General features: G+C 44.5%; 1 protein-coding gene across 1 annotated transcript; it reads right to left on the bottom strand.

Moving 5' to 3' along the window:
* Window positions 1–460: 460 nt before the first annotated feature.
* CHAF1A (chromatin assembly factor 1 subunit A) lies at window positions 461–16396 on the bottom strand. Its single transcript, XM_055710148.1, has 15 exons — window positions 15986–16396; window positions 15505–15555; window positions 14452–15269; window positions 11790–11846; window positions 9408–9649; window positions 8778–8838; window positions 8191–8259; window positions 7556–7779; window positions 6886–7054; window positions 6599–6679; window positions 6434–6523; window positions 5936–6197; window positions 4848–5335; window positions 2473–2566; window positions 461–960 (listed from the first exon to the last, which is right to left on the bottom strand). The coding sequence occupies exons 2-15, from the start codon at window positions 15551–15553 to the stop codon at window positions 863–865; spliced, it is 2802 nt and encodes a 933-aa protein (XP_055566123.1). The 5' UTR covers window positions 15554–15555; window positions 15986–16396; the 3' UTR covers window positions 461–862.
* Between the last annotated feature and the right edge of the window lie 29 nt (window positions 16397–16425).

Below are 16425 nucleotides of genomic sequence, written 5' to 3'. Positions count from 1 at the left end.
CAGTGCTGGCACTGGTGTTACTGGCGCAGCTGTGGCATTACCCACCTTTTCACTTCATGGCATGCACCAGGAGACTGGCATATGCTGCCCCCTGATGAGAGATTAAGCCTCAAACTACAGCTAGTATTTTAGAAAACTGATTCATCAACTCACAAGCCATGTGAAGTTAAAAGCCCCAGTCAGTTTGTTACATACATGAAAAAAGTTTGATGCTAGTTCAAGTCCTTTGTACTTCAAATCTTAAAGTTTCACTGTGGGGTGGAGACCAGCTTTTATGTATACTGCTGCTGTTGCAGCAATGTGTACAGGAGACCAATAATCTACCCCCAGTATGTAATTAATACTGGCTTATCCCAAAACAGGAGAAACAAGGTGGGTTGGTTTTGGGGTTTTTTTTCCTCCTCCAAAGGTAAAGCCCTGCTGCTGTTCTCTGTAGCGAGTAAGACCACAAACAGGATGATACAGATAGCATAAATTCAAATATAATTGTACATCATTTATACCCAAGTCCATGCTATACAACATTATGAACAGAGCAATTCCCCCAGTGGCATCACAATAAGCTTATTTCAAAATACCTCCACTAGTTTTAGAGATAACTTACGATACCTTCCATTACAAAGAAGTATCAAAATTTCAATAATGCTTTATTAAGGACAGATTAATATGCAGTGTTTTTTTAAAGCTAAAAACTAGAACTAAAAATTTAAGCTTCCATCTGGTCCAAAGCAGAACAAAGTGCTGTCTTCTCTTTACAAGAAATATGGAATACTTTCAAGTATCTTGTTCAAAGATATGCATGGTTTAAAATTTTCTAACTCATTCTACATACATACAAGAGAAGTTAGTAGGCATTTAAGTCTCAAATGGTATTAGATGGGCTGACCATGCTGGTGTCCTGGTGAGTGGCTCTTGTGCCACTGGATTCTGGAGCTGTTTCAGTAACTGCCAACGTAGAACCTGCAAAGCAGAAAATATGTTGGGCTTGGGGTCTTGTTGTTGTTTGGTTGGTGTTTTTTGTGGTTTTGGTGGGGTTTTTGTTTTTAATATCCTCATTAATCCAGCAGACTTTGACTACTATATGCTTTATCTGTCTTGGCTTGTCTGCCCGCATCTGTTGCAAGTCTCCTTTTTCATACTATTTAAAAATTGGTTTTAGTATTGGGTTAACATCAATCCAGAATAAAATCACTTCAACCATAAAAAGGATCTTCATAATCTTTGCAGTGCTTTAGACTCGGGCAGAGTTAAACAAATACAGCTGCGTGCATGGCAACAGAGCCTGAGGAAGGCAAGCTACTCAATAGCATCCCCGTCCTCAGAACAAGGCTTTCATCTCACTGCAGCCTTGTAATAAGCCAAAGCAGCTTAAGATTAAATGCAAAGCTTCTTGTCAAACAGTTGTATTGTCTGTTACGGCAGGCAAGAGGAGGAACGTAGCACCAGCTGAGAGAGAAAGGAGAACCCCAATATGTCTAGAATAGGTCAAACACTATAGAATTTCAGGCTTTGGGAATATGCACGAGCCCTTATCTATCAATTAGTGGAGCTGCCCAACACAAAACCCCCACTTTCCTTAATTCAGGTTCTGCCAGTAGCATTGTGAAAGAGCTCTATTGTGAGAGCAGTAAAGAAAGGGCTGGGAGGTTTTGAAAGCGGTTTAGAGGAGCTGAATGCACATCATGCGGTTGGTGTTAAGTCATTGATCTGTATGATCAAGTATGTATAGTTAAAACCTCACGGAGATGAAAGAAGCTGCTCCATATCCTCATCCCACAGTTTCTGAATCCACAGCCTGAAAGGATACGCTACAGCGGCAGAGCTTTGAAAGCCATTTTCCAAGGGGTAACTGGGACACAAATATAAGCAACTGCTAAGATTCTAGAGCAAAGCTGCAGAGTGTTGATCAGAGCCCTCACCTGTCAAACATCTGAGAGCTGGGTTATTATCCCATCTTATTTCCTTCAGACAATTCAGTGTGCACCTAAAACTTCAAGAAGGCAGCAGAGGGGAATTATGGTCCAGACCTCATCAGTCCTTGAAGGGCTCTGAACGTAAGTATGCATGCCTCGGAGGCCAGCCCTGCTCTGCATTTTGCCAATAGTTAGTGGATTTGCTGATACTGACCCCAGCATTCACTTTCCTTACCAGGAAAAAAAAAATACCCAAGGTAACACTGGCAGCCAAATGCTAGTTACAAGCACTTTGTGCCTTTCAGTCAGAGGGAGAAGGGAAGAAAAGGCAAGAGCAAGTTAGAGAAGACTGTAAATACCAAAGAAGCACCTGGAATAAAATATAATAAGCAGAGAAGCACCTAGAATAAGACATCTAGAGAGAAGAGCGCAAGGCTTGGTGAGAAAGTAGCAGAAAAACTGCAACAGGTTTAACTACACACTGTTCCCACTCTGTTATACTCTCCCTTGTGGGAGCGAGAGTCTGCCAAGAGACTACTATCCATTTTTATTTTCCCACCTTTGCCTGGCTGTATATCCACAATCATGCAGTCCTCATCTTCCTCATCTTCCTCGGTGTCTGCCTGAAAGCCATCCATCTCCACAGCTTCAGCCTTAAGGAAAAAAAAGGTACCAGCTGTGTAACAGCAAGGTGATGGTGCTAACGTGCAAGACCAAGCGCAGCTGGTGCTGTAAAGGACTAACAGTGGGCACTCCTCATGATTGGGACTCGCAGCACAGTCTGATCAGTTGGGTGTATTTGTAGGGAAGAAAAATAAGCAACCCCTGGCTCCAACAGACACTGACTTCTGATAAAAGGCCTCATCTGCAATGGCACATTCAGCAGGAAGCACGCCAAGCTTCTGCTCCAAGATATTTTGCTATTACACAATGCGATGAACAGCCTACACATCGAAAAGTCAGTTCAAACCTTAATTGAAATCTGACTCAGTTTTGTTGGGTTTTTGGAAGGGAAATCTCTCCTCACTCTGCTGATTATTTTGGATGCTTTCTTCCTTCTGAAGATGGAAAATTACTTTTGCTTGTCAAGTTTGAAGTGTGTTCTCCCTGCGACTCCTCCTCACCTTTGCCTATTAGCTTTTAATTAGGGAGGGGTGACAGTTCTTCTCTTGGTGACCCTATTTTCTGCTATGGGAGCAGCACAAACAACTCAGTTTGAATTGAGAGGATCAATGAAAGGGGTGATACAAACTGAAGCTGCCCAGCATTGGACAGCTGTGAGTAGTTTGGTGGTTTTTTCCCCTCAATTGGAACCATGGAATGAAAATCTCAGACCTAGAACCTGGTGCCCGCCCCCTACAAGCTGTTCCAAGAGAAATTTTAAAATTTACATCTTTCATTAAAGTCACAGTTCTCAGATTAAGTATTCCCCTCCTACATGCGTACAGGTACTGCCCCCTTCAACACCGAGTTCTTCTCTCTGCAGCTTATGTAAGAGCACCTTTATACTCACACGAGTCCTGTCAGAAGCTTCATGGCAGAGTAACACGTGCCAGGGGTAAGGAACCTGGCAGCCTTGACCTACAATCGTTCCTAGGCTCTCCCTAAGCCCCAGCCTTGCTCAACAAGAAGGATGGGATCTTAATACCTGAGCAGCGCTGATTTAGACGTCAGGCATGAAAGGCGTTCAGGACTCCGACACCTTTGCTCTGAGCTGTGCGGCACCGCAACTCACAAGGGCAGCTGTTAAGACGCTTTCAAGAGCTTTGAAGAATTCAGGCTGGTGACTTAATTCTACTAAAAGCCTTTGTTTTGGTATTTTTTCTGCTCAAGTAGTCAGTTATAAGCAGAATTTCCAGTGGGTGCCAAGCAGAGATTTTTATCTCTGCCTTTATTTAGTGTATAAGAAAAAACCCAAGCAGATGGAGCTTGGGGGCTGAACAGCTTCTCACAAGTATCTGATCCCTATCAATACTTGAATGTAGAGCTTTCTCAGTAGAATAGCCAAAGCAGCCAAGAATAAAGTGGGAAGGAAAAGTATAAGCCTTGTCTGTGGCTTCCTTCCTAACCCCCCTGTCCACAGGGGTTGAAGAATAAATCCACCGACAGTGCAAACCCTGTCCTATCTGTACGTTCGGCAGCAAACAGTTGATAACACCAAGCTTCAGGACCTAAATCCTTACAGTCTTAAATGCACGACACAGCATCACACTGCTAAAGCATCCATTGCATACTTTTCAGTCATCCTTTCAGATTATTAACTCTTAATACTACCTGTGGTTACCCAGAAAAGCAGGTGCAAACAGCAGGAAGACCACAACAAAGCTTAGAGCTGGAGTAGCAACTACTCCAAATCCTTCTCATTTTGTTCCTATGAATTATTATAGTTTTATTAAACCAGCTCTTGAAATTTAGCTTTACATATGACAACATAAACCAGAGGCTTTACAGACTATTACGGGCTGAGTTGCAGCACTTAGGAACCACATTTAATCAGCACATATGCAACTGATGTAAGTCACCAGCTCAGGCTATACATCTGGCAGCCATACACACACACATAAAAACCTGCATACAAATTATATACAGCTGTAAAACCAAGGGCAAGCACTCAGAAACTATTCACAGCTTGGATGCAATCACTGCCAAACAGCAGAAAATGGAAGAACAGCAGGAGAGCAACATTTCAAACTGAACAGACAGTCCAAGCTGGAGACACACAAAAGAAATCCATCTCTTGAGAGTCACGTAATTTCACTCCTTTCCCCACAAAAAGGGGTTTTTTGTGTGGAGAACGGTGTCTGTAGCTTAATATTTTGACTCTGCTCATCTAGGCTGATCTGGGAGGCATGCCAGGGATGCTCACCTACTGAAGACGCACAGTTAAATTCCCATCATTCTTTACTGGGGAAAAGCACCATGATTGGCACTCACCTGTTCAGCATCCCGAGGTCTTTTCATGAATTTAGTGATGGACATGCTCCCGGTGGACCTCCTCTTCACCGACATGGGGGTGGTCTGCAGGACAGCCATGCCTGGCACACTGCCAGCCTCCTCCTTCCCTGAGGAAGGGACCTGAGTGACGTAGTTCCATTGACAAGGGACGGGGAGATTCTCTTGATCAAAACTCTTCAGCACCTCTGAGTGGACATACCAGCACATCCTATATTCAGGTCTCTTCTCATACACAGAGTTCTCAGAAATGATTCGCTTTAGCCTGGCTTTGGAAGGGACCCCGCTGTCCTCGCCAACAGGCGTCTGCAGCCAGGAGGTGTGGGGGCTCACAGGGCTTGTGTCGCTACAGTCGGCGGCTGCAGTCACATCACTGAACAGTCCTTGCCGGCAACACTCCTGGAATTCCTGGATAATGACTTTGCTCCCGTTCACATTGCCATGCAGCAGCGGCAGAAGCTGGCCAAGAACTGCAAAGAAAGGATGCACAAAGATTGTGGGGCAGAACTATTTAAAGGCTGAGAAAAGCTAGGCTGACATAACCTATCAGTATTTCCAGAAAGAAGACAAACAGGCTGAGATTAATTTTTAGATACAGGATTGTAACAGGAGCTGAATTTGATGTAGAAAAATTCACCCCCAATAATAACGGCACCCTGAAGTGAAAGCTTTGAGCCCTGTTCTAGCCTTTATGTGCATTATTCACATCCTTATGTTAATTGGGTGCAGCAGATACTCATTACCGAAACCCAACACACAAACTGAATCCTCCCACCCTGAACAGGTCAGCGGGCTCAAGCACTTCCAGCAAGCAAACTTAAACCTGAGTCTGCTGAAGTCTCGTTGGCTTCACTTCCTGGATTATCTAGAGCAAGAGTTTTTGGAGAACGTAACTATGGCCATACTAGATGCAATCCCAGAAAACTCCCTTCCAAGAGCTCTTGTAGAGATTGCTTGGATTTCAGACATGTCATAAACAGGTCATTCTGAATTTGACACTCATACAAAAGTCTATTCTCTTGAAAGCAGAGTACCACAGTGCATACAACTATTTACCCTTCAGGTCTTACTTTGCTGATCTTTTTCTCTTTTTTTGCTACATTTCTGTATCTGCTGTTCTTCCTCTGCAACAGGTGACTCCAGGATACACGCTGTGAATTGCTGGAGAACCTTTAGGTCTGCGTTTGCGCTGCTGTCATTTTCTGCACTTTCCCAGATGCAGCCGATTTTCACAGGCTGTAGAACATGGAACCTCTTCCCCTTGGCCATCAGTTCGTCCCACTCCTTTGCTTTCAGTTTTTGACGAACTTTCTGATTCTCTGGATCACACTCCTAAAGCCACAGGCAAGAAAGAACTCTATACATCCATCCGTTCCAGGAAAAACAAAAGCTTTTTAAACCCAGCTTTTTACCATGCTCTCTGAGCTACAGAAATCTGCTCCTGAACTATGCAGATCTGAGATGGGTTACGTCACTGCCAAGACTATGTGCTTTCTTCTTCCACTAATATTTACTACACAATTCATTGGGAACAGAGATGGAAATCCAGTGACACCCAGTTCACTTACTTCTGTCACTCCTTCATCTTCAGATAGGTACCCATGGGGTACAAAAAAACCATCATCATCATCTTCATCCTCTCCCTCCTCTTCATCATCCTAAAAATAAACTCTGCTTATTAGAAATTACACTGACAAGTGTAATCTGTTCAGAAAGCTGTGCAGAATCCTTACCCCTTCACTATGGGAAAGACTTTCTCCAGGTTCCTCCTCTTCCCATTCTTCATCACTATCTACCTCGTAGTCCAGTAGTTTCTAGAAGAAATGTCAACATGCCATTTCTGTAAATGATTTCAGAGCAAGTCACCAGACCCCATTCAGGGTTTCAAAACCCAGCAGCAAGATGGAACATGCAAGTGGATCAGAAATCCCAGAGAACAAGTGAACTTGACCAACCACATATTCAGTTCAAGAGCATAAAGAAAGAAAGAATCCAACTACACTGCCCGTGAGGTGCTTACACTGTCCTTAGACCAAGGATTCCTGGGACGGATCACAGTGGTTTTCTTGTTCCATGTGCCCCAGTATGCAGGACGGTGATTCTCACAAAACTGCAGAAGCTTCATTCTACCAAATTTCCCCCTTTCAGGAACAGCATCTGTTTTGCAGTTATCCACTACCACCACGTCACTGTTAGAACAAGAGACCATCTTCAGTACTTACAGAAGACTCCCCTGCTGCTCAGGAAAGCATCTTATAGAAAGCTTCAGTTCAGCCACAATCCCAACCCAGAGCTTGAGTTCATTAGAACAGGCTCTCCCAATCCTCCTGTGAGAACATGGGTTCCAGACAAGCCACCTCCCTCCTCTATTTTAGCTATCGGCAGGTTTCCTTTTTAAAACTATCCAAGATGAACACCACTAAAGGCCCGTAGGGTCCAGTGCTGAAAGGCAGCTGCCTGAAGCACAAGATTTCCTGCAGGGAAGGATTTGAGAGGCACTGTACAGAACAAAGGAAATCTACATCATAACGTACTGCGCCCCATGGAAACAATTGTTATACAAAATAATGAGTATTCAAAGAAAAGCTCCATCTTCCCATCATCTCCAATATTAGAGCAATACTACCTCAGAACCATTCTGCAGTTCATTACACAAGGAAGTGAAGAAAAACCCCAAAACACAGACTAACCTGTTCACTATGTCAGTGCTGTTATTGACAAAAGTAGGTCCAGTTTTACGTGGTTTACGACACTTTAAATCCCTCAAAAAAGAAACTTCACTATCCTGAGCACGCAGGAGCTTATCCAGCTGTTCTAAGAAGTCTGGATCCAGGGCAATACGACAGAGGGGAGCTAAGACCATGTTCTCCTTAATTTCAAAAGGAGCAAACTTTCCACAAGAGCCAGCAAGAATCTGAAATATTAAGTGAGGATGGTTAGGGTCTGAACACCTGAGGAACTACAGTACCAAAACATTCAAGACTTACAACAATACTGGGTGCTGAGATCTGAGCAAAAATTTAGGCTACGCCCTTACTATCTGAGATTCCAACAGAACTTCAAGGGCATCTAGGTCTTCACAGCCAACGCAGTAAAAATCTCAGCTCTGTCTTTGGCTAAAGTAACTACAAACTTCTTCTGTAGTCTCTGCTCCGGGCACAGACTTCTTTAAAAATCCTTTACACTTTTGAAATTAGGAAATAAGAAATACTAACGCTTTGCCCCCCCTAAGAAGCTCTAAGGGACAGATTAGAAGGAAATCTGTGTATTTGTTAGACAATAACTAATGAAAGACCAGCAAAACACAGAAACAGCAATACTTCACCTTTGGGGCTTGTGGAGTCTTTGGTTTCTGGAAGAACCTTGTAATTTCTGCTTTCTGTGCATTAATACGCTGAAATCAGAATCAAAATGCAAATTATAAAGGTAGGACAAGGCCTTATAAATTCAAAATGAGCTCATGCACGACCCAACTTCAAATCTAGTGAGGTATAAAGCAAATTTCAGTCATTTACCAGCTCCTATGACTCAACAAAAAACTAATTTTCTTCTCTAACATAGCTACATGGATTCCAAAGTCATTGCTAAGACAGAGGATAGAGTTCACTCATGGGCATTGAAAAAACACAGCAAAGACTTTAACAGGTAAAAGCAAAGACACCAACACATGTGAACCTGCAAGATATAACTGGTGGAGCAGCACCACCAGGTCAGATCGGACAGGCCACATCCCAAATGGACATGCTCCCTCCCAGGTGGCACCATAGCAGGGTACACTGGCTGGAGAACCACAGTAGCTGTGGCAACCCTGTTGAGAACAGCTCAGCGGCTGACGGCAGGGTCCCAGGGAGCCCCTTAACACCATTTCACCCTAGCAGAAGAATTCAGAGACAAGCTAGAGAAAGCACTTACCTTTTCCTCCTCTCTTAACCGTTTCTCCTCTTCTTTCTTTCTCTTCTCCTCCAGTTTTGCCCTTTAATATAAAGTTTATTTTAATTGCCACAAATCATGAAGTGTTTATTTGCACTGACGAAGAGGTGAGAAGCCCCAGACCTTGACTATGACCCCATTATGCTGGGCAAGAAGATAGTCTCTTAATTCAGCCAAGGATAAAGCTAAGGATACAGAACACTCTCTTCATTCCTTCTAGAGTTTAGCCACGAAGCAGCTAGGCTGCTTCAAGTTCCCCTCAACACCAGGAAAAGGCATTTATATTACCAAGCTACAAGCAACTTCCTCAGCAAACAGGGCACCCGTGCCAGAAAGTTGCAAAGTACAAGCAAGACAGGTCAGGAACGGAGAACTCAGCAGAGCATGACAGCTCTTTTCAGCCATTTCACATCAGAAACCCAGGTCAGCCTGCAAGCAGAAAGTACCGCTGACCCTAGGGTCTGGTGTATGCAAGTCTTTCAAGCACTTCAAATCTATCCTGTGACAAACAGGCATCTGTTGATTGACCCGTATGGCCTCTAGAAGGGTATGGAAAGGTGCTCACATCATTACATGTTATTCCCCAGGACATGCATAAACCAACCCACTTACTCTAAAGCTTCCTGCCTCTCCTTGCGTTTCTCCTCCTTCACTCTCAGCTTCTCTGCTTTTTCCTTTTCTTCTTTTTCTTTCTTTTCTCTCCTTTCTTTCTCTTTCAACTCTTTCTCCTCCTCTTTCTTCTTCTTTGCCTCCTCCTTGGCTCGCTCTTTTGCAGCTTTTGCTTCTTCTTTCAGCCTTCCCTTTGCCTCCCTTTCTGCTTGCAACTTCTGCAGCTTGTCTGCACGCTCCTGATCCTGGTTCAGAAACACACCATTAAGCAAGTTGTCTTCTTGTGCACAGCAATAGCTGCTGGCATTAAAACTCCAGTAAATTAAGGACTTCACTTCTTCAGCCAGGATACTAAATTCTTTGCCCACCCAGCGCTTGACCTGCAGCATCATTTCTAGCTGACAGAGGACACAAGGTTATTAACCACAGCCAGCTGTTGCCGCAGCCGAGCTACCCAGTACTGTCTCTCTGAAGGCATTAATTGCTCTTTTCCTCTAACAAATGGAGGCATTTCCATTTTCTAAGCATCAAGGAAAGCTTTGTATTCCATTTTTTTTATATCAGAGTCACCTTCATTACCACTGTAGCATTACAGAAAATTATGTGGCAATTAAAAAAATAAATTAATTTTAATTTAATATAAGATTTCAGATTGCTTCCAAATTACTTACTTTGGAAATACAGAGCTCATGAGCTAAGCTTTCATGCTTTTATATCAATGCAGGGCTACCATGGTATAAATTTGAAAAGTGAATTTGACCCAATTTTGCATTATAAACCCGTAAGGATTTTCTGACGATGTTTTTCACCATCTCAGGCAGCAACAAGCCTCTGAACTCTGGATTGTGCCTCTGCTTTATAAACCCTGGAGCTTGCAAAATCACTGTCACTTGTGTCGTACATTTCAGATCACCAGAGAACACTAGGCACCCTAAGCTTATTTAAGGGGTACTATGGGAACAAGGAGGGGAAGATTACATTGGAAGTGTCACCCTTCACAGCATTTCATCCCAAAACAACTGAAATTCTTGTTTGGGTCTACTGACACAAAGGAGAATGCAGCACGCTTATGAAAAAAATGACAAATTAAAGAAAGATAGCTTCCCTACATTGTAGGCATTGGTGACTTCACCAGGAAAGAAGGGGATGTCTGAGCTCAGACATACAAATATCCTCACTGTGTATTTTCAGTTTCATTTTATTTATTTCACATCTCTTCTTGGCAACATCAAGACTTACTGAACAGTGTCACCACGTACAAATAACTGTGGAAGGCAACTGACATGCAAAATGGTGCCAATGGTAAAAACACAATATTGTCAGAATGGAGTCATGGTAATCAGTGAAAACCTACTGGATAGTTTGGAAAATGGTGTGAAGTTAACAGCAGGATTGGCGGGTCTATTTAATTTTTAGTATAATAAAGCTTCCATTCTCATCTCTCCCTCACATCACCGCTATTTTTAACATACATATAGAAGGGAAGAAAACAACAGATTGGACTTCTATATGGGTACTGTAAAAAGCAAGCATCTTGGGAGCAGGCTGGGCCACATATAGCTTAAATAAAACACACAACAGCCCCCTACCAACTTTATAAACTAGTTACTAAGAAACACAGTAAGTATTCATAAGCCCAGGCCTTCCTAACTGCAGTTAAAATAACACCCAGTTTTCCAGCCAGCAAAGCCCACTCATACAGCACTGACTGTTCAAGAACTCCATGTGATCCATCAGCCTCCTTTATATTTAGCACTTCATGACTGAAAGCAGAATGGACAGCAAAATTACCACACCGCCGTTTTGTTACAGAACACTTTTGCTGACTAGCTGCATTCAAGCAAACAGAGACCGGAGCTTGAGCATTTCCAGCAGTGACATCCAACGGCTTCTTCAGCAACCCACAGACACAGTGGCCCATTTGCCTCACATATTAATGAAGAACAGACCCTACATTTTCTGGCTTAACTGGAGGAAGGGTGAGAACAACGAAGCAGGAACCAACCCTAAATAGAAGGCTCTTGGAAAAGTTCCTATCTATCTGTCCACTTAGCAGGCTGTACCTATCCTCTCAGGAAGGGTTCAGAAAAAATTCTCAAAAGCATTTTGACAAGCAGTCAGCAACATTTACAGTTTCTTAATACCTTCCAAAGTGCACAGAAATGCAGTGCAGGCCACCCACACCGCATTACGTATGCATTAAGAAGCTCTGTATCGAGCCAAGTATTTTAACTGCGCACATTAAGATTCTTCCATATTCATCAGTGAGGAAAACCAGGAAAAGAGAGGTTTCAAGTGGACTAAGATGAAACGCAAAGGGCTTTGCTTACTATTCAATGCAAAAGCACAGCAGGTTAACTTTCTATGTCAGTGAAAGTGCCTTACTCTTTGCAATCTCAGCTTCTCCTTCTCTGCCGAACTTTTGTGGAATTTTTGAGACACCTGGAATTACAAAACACAAGTTTTAGAGATCCGCATCATTCCCTTATGAGAAGAGCAGCAAGCTTAGTCTGAATTACATTAACATTGTTCTTGCAGATTAGTATATTCAGCAACTCAAGTATTCCTTCAGTATAGGATATAAGAATACAGTTCAAGCATATCTAATCTCACTGATTTACATTTGAGCCTGAATACATCTAAACGCTTCAGTTTACATTAAGTCCTCACGTTACCAAGTTTTGCATAAACAAGTCCCTCTGGTGTACCCAGTTCTACAGTATCATTTGCAAGGAATATCATGTGCAGAAAAACAAACAGAAGCTAAAGCTGCTCCAAATCACAGGAGCACAACAGAGGACATTTAATTATAGCAAAGTCACTTCCTTAGAGTTAAACTTGTGTTGTTCGTTTGGTTTGTTGTTTTGGGGTTTTTTTGCATCCTACCACTTTCTCTTGCTATGATGTTTAGATAGAATTTCCTCAATACAAGGACTATTATCCGTATCTTAATGCTGTTTCTCCTTGTCATCATATCCCTCTTGCTCTTCCACTGGTACCAGCACACCAACCCTAAGTTCCCAACAGGTCACACTTACTTCCTTTAAAACTGTTATTTTTAGGGGAAAAAACCCATAATTTATGTTTAAGAGCATTGCTCATAGACTTAAGTCAAAGGCTTAATTTGTCAGTATTTCAGCATACTGCAGCTTGGTTTCTTGTATCCCCCTCTTCCTCAGCTTGCCATTTGCAGTATAAGGTACAAAGTTTAAACTCTGCAATTAAAAGACTAACACAGACCAACTCCTTTATTTTCTGTACCCACAAACATTTAAGTTCACACAGTGCAAAGCTGTATCAGGCCAGTCTGTATTTATTTGACACAAAATAAGAGTTCTTTACCTGAGAGCTTTAGATTATCAGATTTTTTTCCACCTAGGAAGACAAACGTGCCAGGACAGACAACCGTACAGGTCAAGGTGCAGACCTGTCATTTCGGTGAGAGCACATGAGCTGCTCCAGCCTTACCTTACGCCATGGGAAACCAGTAACTTGTTTGCTTTATTGTATTACATCAGAGTCAAGTACTTTTTTTGGTTTGTTCTTCAACCCTGGAAATACTCGATGCCTGCTCTGCTTGAGTTTATGTATTTATTTTAGATTGCGAGCTTTAACAGTGTAAGAATCGATCAATTTTCTTGATAAGCACACAGCAGAAGAAACAGAAGACCCATTGCATCACAAGCTCCAAGCCCCAGCTAATTCATCCATACCTCCTTCAGGCCAGTGAGGTGTGGGGCAGCTTCTCCTTAACCCCTGGGGTGAGAGCTGGTGAAAAGTCTTTCTTAAGAAAGGCTCAAGATGGCATAAGCAGGAAGGCTACCAGCTGCTTCACCCTCATTTACCTGATCCACATACTTAATTCTCCACCTCTGGCAGCACAACATCAACTCACTCCTCAATACCTTCCTCATTTTCCCCTCTAATAATAGAGTTGAGCAAAACAATGCACGGGCCAGGTAGTCCAGCCTAACCTTAGGTGAGGCTTAGCTACAGTGCTCAAGCACATCCACCAGGACTGCTCTGCTCCACAGGTTTCACCACGCACAACTGTGCGTGCCCCTCAAGAGAAATCCGCACTGATCTCTTCCCCAAAATGGTAAGTGGTAAACAGGCATTTGGGCCGTGTGAACGTTTCAGACACCTGTGCAGATACTGTTGCCTTTAGAAGCTTCCCCTTCAACACAGCACCAAAAATCAGTTTCCAGTGTTGCTGGAGCATAGCTACTAAACTGAAATTAAGAGCACAATAAACCAGCTCAGTTAGAGCTCATTTTGAGGTGTTGCCTCCTCCTGTGCTCCAGCCTTCGCTGCCTGACAACATCACACGTCCCCAGGAGCGCTATACGTGCAGAGACTTTTCCCCAAAGCAGCGCCCCGCACTCAAAAGTATGCCTGTAACAAGATGGCTGAGAGCACAAGCTCTGTATGCTCAGTGATGAGACAGAAGCTCATCTTACTTGTCCCTCCATCCTCACACACAGACCTGCAGTTCTGCTGAGGCACTTTAGTTTCAACTTGAAGCATTTTCTATGCCACAGTTGCACAAATTCAGAGCTGATAAAGTACCTGCACTCGCTGAGGTAACACCCTCTCACAATAATTACAGCAGCTTCATCAAGGATAGAATACAGGTTGTAAAATAACACCTACCAAACAAAACCGCTTTTGGACACAGTCCTTATCCCAATTACCAAAACACTAAGTCCCAAGGCATACACTTCATGAACAGTTCATTAAAAAAAAAAACCCAAAAAAACCCCAACCAAACCTGTAACAGAGTTTAAAGCTACACTCACAGAATGCAAATACACCAGCAGCAAAAAACCAGCCAAGGTTTAAAACCTTTAGCTACAGGATTTAAAGGAAGATTTAAAAGGGCAAGAATTCAGCTGTGTTACTAATAAATCAACAACACCTTCCATATGCTTCTCATGATGCTTGTGAATATCCTATTTATCCTTTGCACTACAAGTACAGGAAACCATAAAATCTATCTGCAACACAACAGCTTTATTAAAAAAAAAAAAAAGAAAAGGAGACCAACCTTCCTAACAGGTGTCGAGGCAGCTAAAGGGCTAGTATTTCTCTTTGTTTCTGCAGCAGGCTGCACCTCGGGTGAGCTGACCGAGTGAGAGCTTAGTGAGGAATTGGTAAGTCCAGAGTCTTCTTCATGAGACGATTCCATGGTCTCGTTTTCTGACGTGACGCTTCTAAGAGAAGCGACTTGGGGAGATTTTGCAGTCATAATATCCTCCAGGAGCACTACAGGCATCTTGCCCTCAAAGATGATATCCTTCAGTTTGCTCTGGTTGACCATCATGTCATCGTTATTACACTCTGTTAACCTGGAACGCACCTGAATTCCATCTACCAAACCTTCATCTCTATTTGCTACAGTTTCACATGGTGCATCAGTCTCCATTAAATCATGTGTTTGGCTGCTCCAAGTGGAATCCAGGCAACTCAACTGGTTCATCTCTTTTCCTAACATGCCATTAGTTATAGCTATGGATGAAGATGCTTTTGAATCAAAATCAGTTTGGTCTACGTCATCACTTAGTCTATGGCTAGAGCCCTTTGTCAGATCAATAATAATTATAGTTTCATCTGTGTTATCTTTTGTGTTTTTCTGTATAAAATGGTCTAATGGACCCTTTCCGTTAACAAATTTTGGAGCAAAATTCACATCTGAATCCAACTGGCAGTCATTCTCCACATTGTCCAGGGATGCACACGATACATCTACGGAGGAATCCTTACTCGGACCAAACCCACTTTGTGAGCTCTTTACTTTTTTAACTTCTGAATCTGTATCATATTTTTCCTTGGGTACAGGATTCAAGCGTTTGAACGGCAACCGAGCTGAAACAACAACATTTGATTTACTTGGTCGCATCATACAAGTCACTGGAGTAGGGGGAAGGGGGGGAATCGAACATCAAGATATTTTAGTAGCTCTTAAGCATGAGAGTTGAAACTAATTAGTCAGTTGGGGCCAGTTTATTACCACAAAGCCAAAACATCTCACAAAATCAAGTCTGACACCTCAGTGCGCTGAAGCTGCGCTGGGTGACAGAAACTCCCTCTGCAGCCTCACCTTGGACGAGCTTCCGCGGGGGAACAGCTGCTTTGTCTCTGCACTCCATGGCTGTGAGGGAAAAACACAAATGAACACCCGTGACAAGGTCCCAACGAGCTGCCTGCTCCCCTGCCACCTCCGAGCCGCGGCAGCGCCGGCAGCGCTTCCCCGGGTGGAGCGCGGGCACTGCCAGGCCGGACAAAGGGCCCGGGCCGAGCCCCGTCGGCACCACCCGGGCTGAGGGGGCCTCCGCACTCACCGAGACCTTGGCGGCCGGGCCCCGAACCCCGCCGCAGGGCCAGGCCGAGTGCCAGGGGACCGGGCAGGAGGAAGGCGGCGGGGCGCAGCAGGCGCAGGCTCAGGCCCAGGCCTGGTTCCGTGGCGCGGCGGTCGGGCCTCCTTTGTTAACCCCGGGAAGGCCTCAAGCACCCCGAGGCCTCAACCGCCGCCGAGAAACACATCGCATTCCGCTCGCACCGCGGTCCCGGCGCCGTCCTACCTGACACAGCGGCCGCAGCTCCCACCGCTCCTCCGGCGGTCGGCGGCGACCGGCCCGGCCCGGCCCGGTCCCGCCCCGGGGGCTCCCGCTCGTATTTGGCGGGAGCCGGGGCGACCCTGCGTCTTGCCGCGCTGATAGGCGGAGCGCGCCCCACGTGACCCACCCTTCCGCCCCCTACCGGACCGCGTCTCGCGAGGAGGGTGGGAGGGAGGCTCACCGCCCGGCCCCACCGCCGCCTCTCGATTGGCTACTGAGAACAACCGTCGCTGACTGGCCGTAGCGGGTGTCAGTCTGCCGCGCTAGAGGCGCTGATTGCGTAGCGGGGTGAGGGTCAGCGGGAGGCCGCTGGGTCTTTACGCCTGTGCCCCGAGGCCTGCCTGCTTGGCCAGCGGAAGCCGGAACAGGGTCGGCGCGGCCACAAGGACAGCTCCGGAGAGACC

The sequence above is a fragment of the Falco cherrug genome, chromosome 4, assembly GCF_023634085.1.
Source record: "Falco cherrug isolate bFalChe1 chromosome 4, bFalChe1.pri, whole genome shotgun sequence".
Taxonomy (NCBI): Eukaryota; Metazoa; Chordata; class Aves; order Falconiformes; family Falconidae; genus Falco; species Falco cherrug.
Note: the sequence above shows the minus strand (reverse complement) of the source record. Positions and strands in the feature narration are given on the sequence as shown.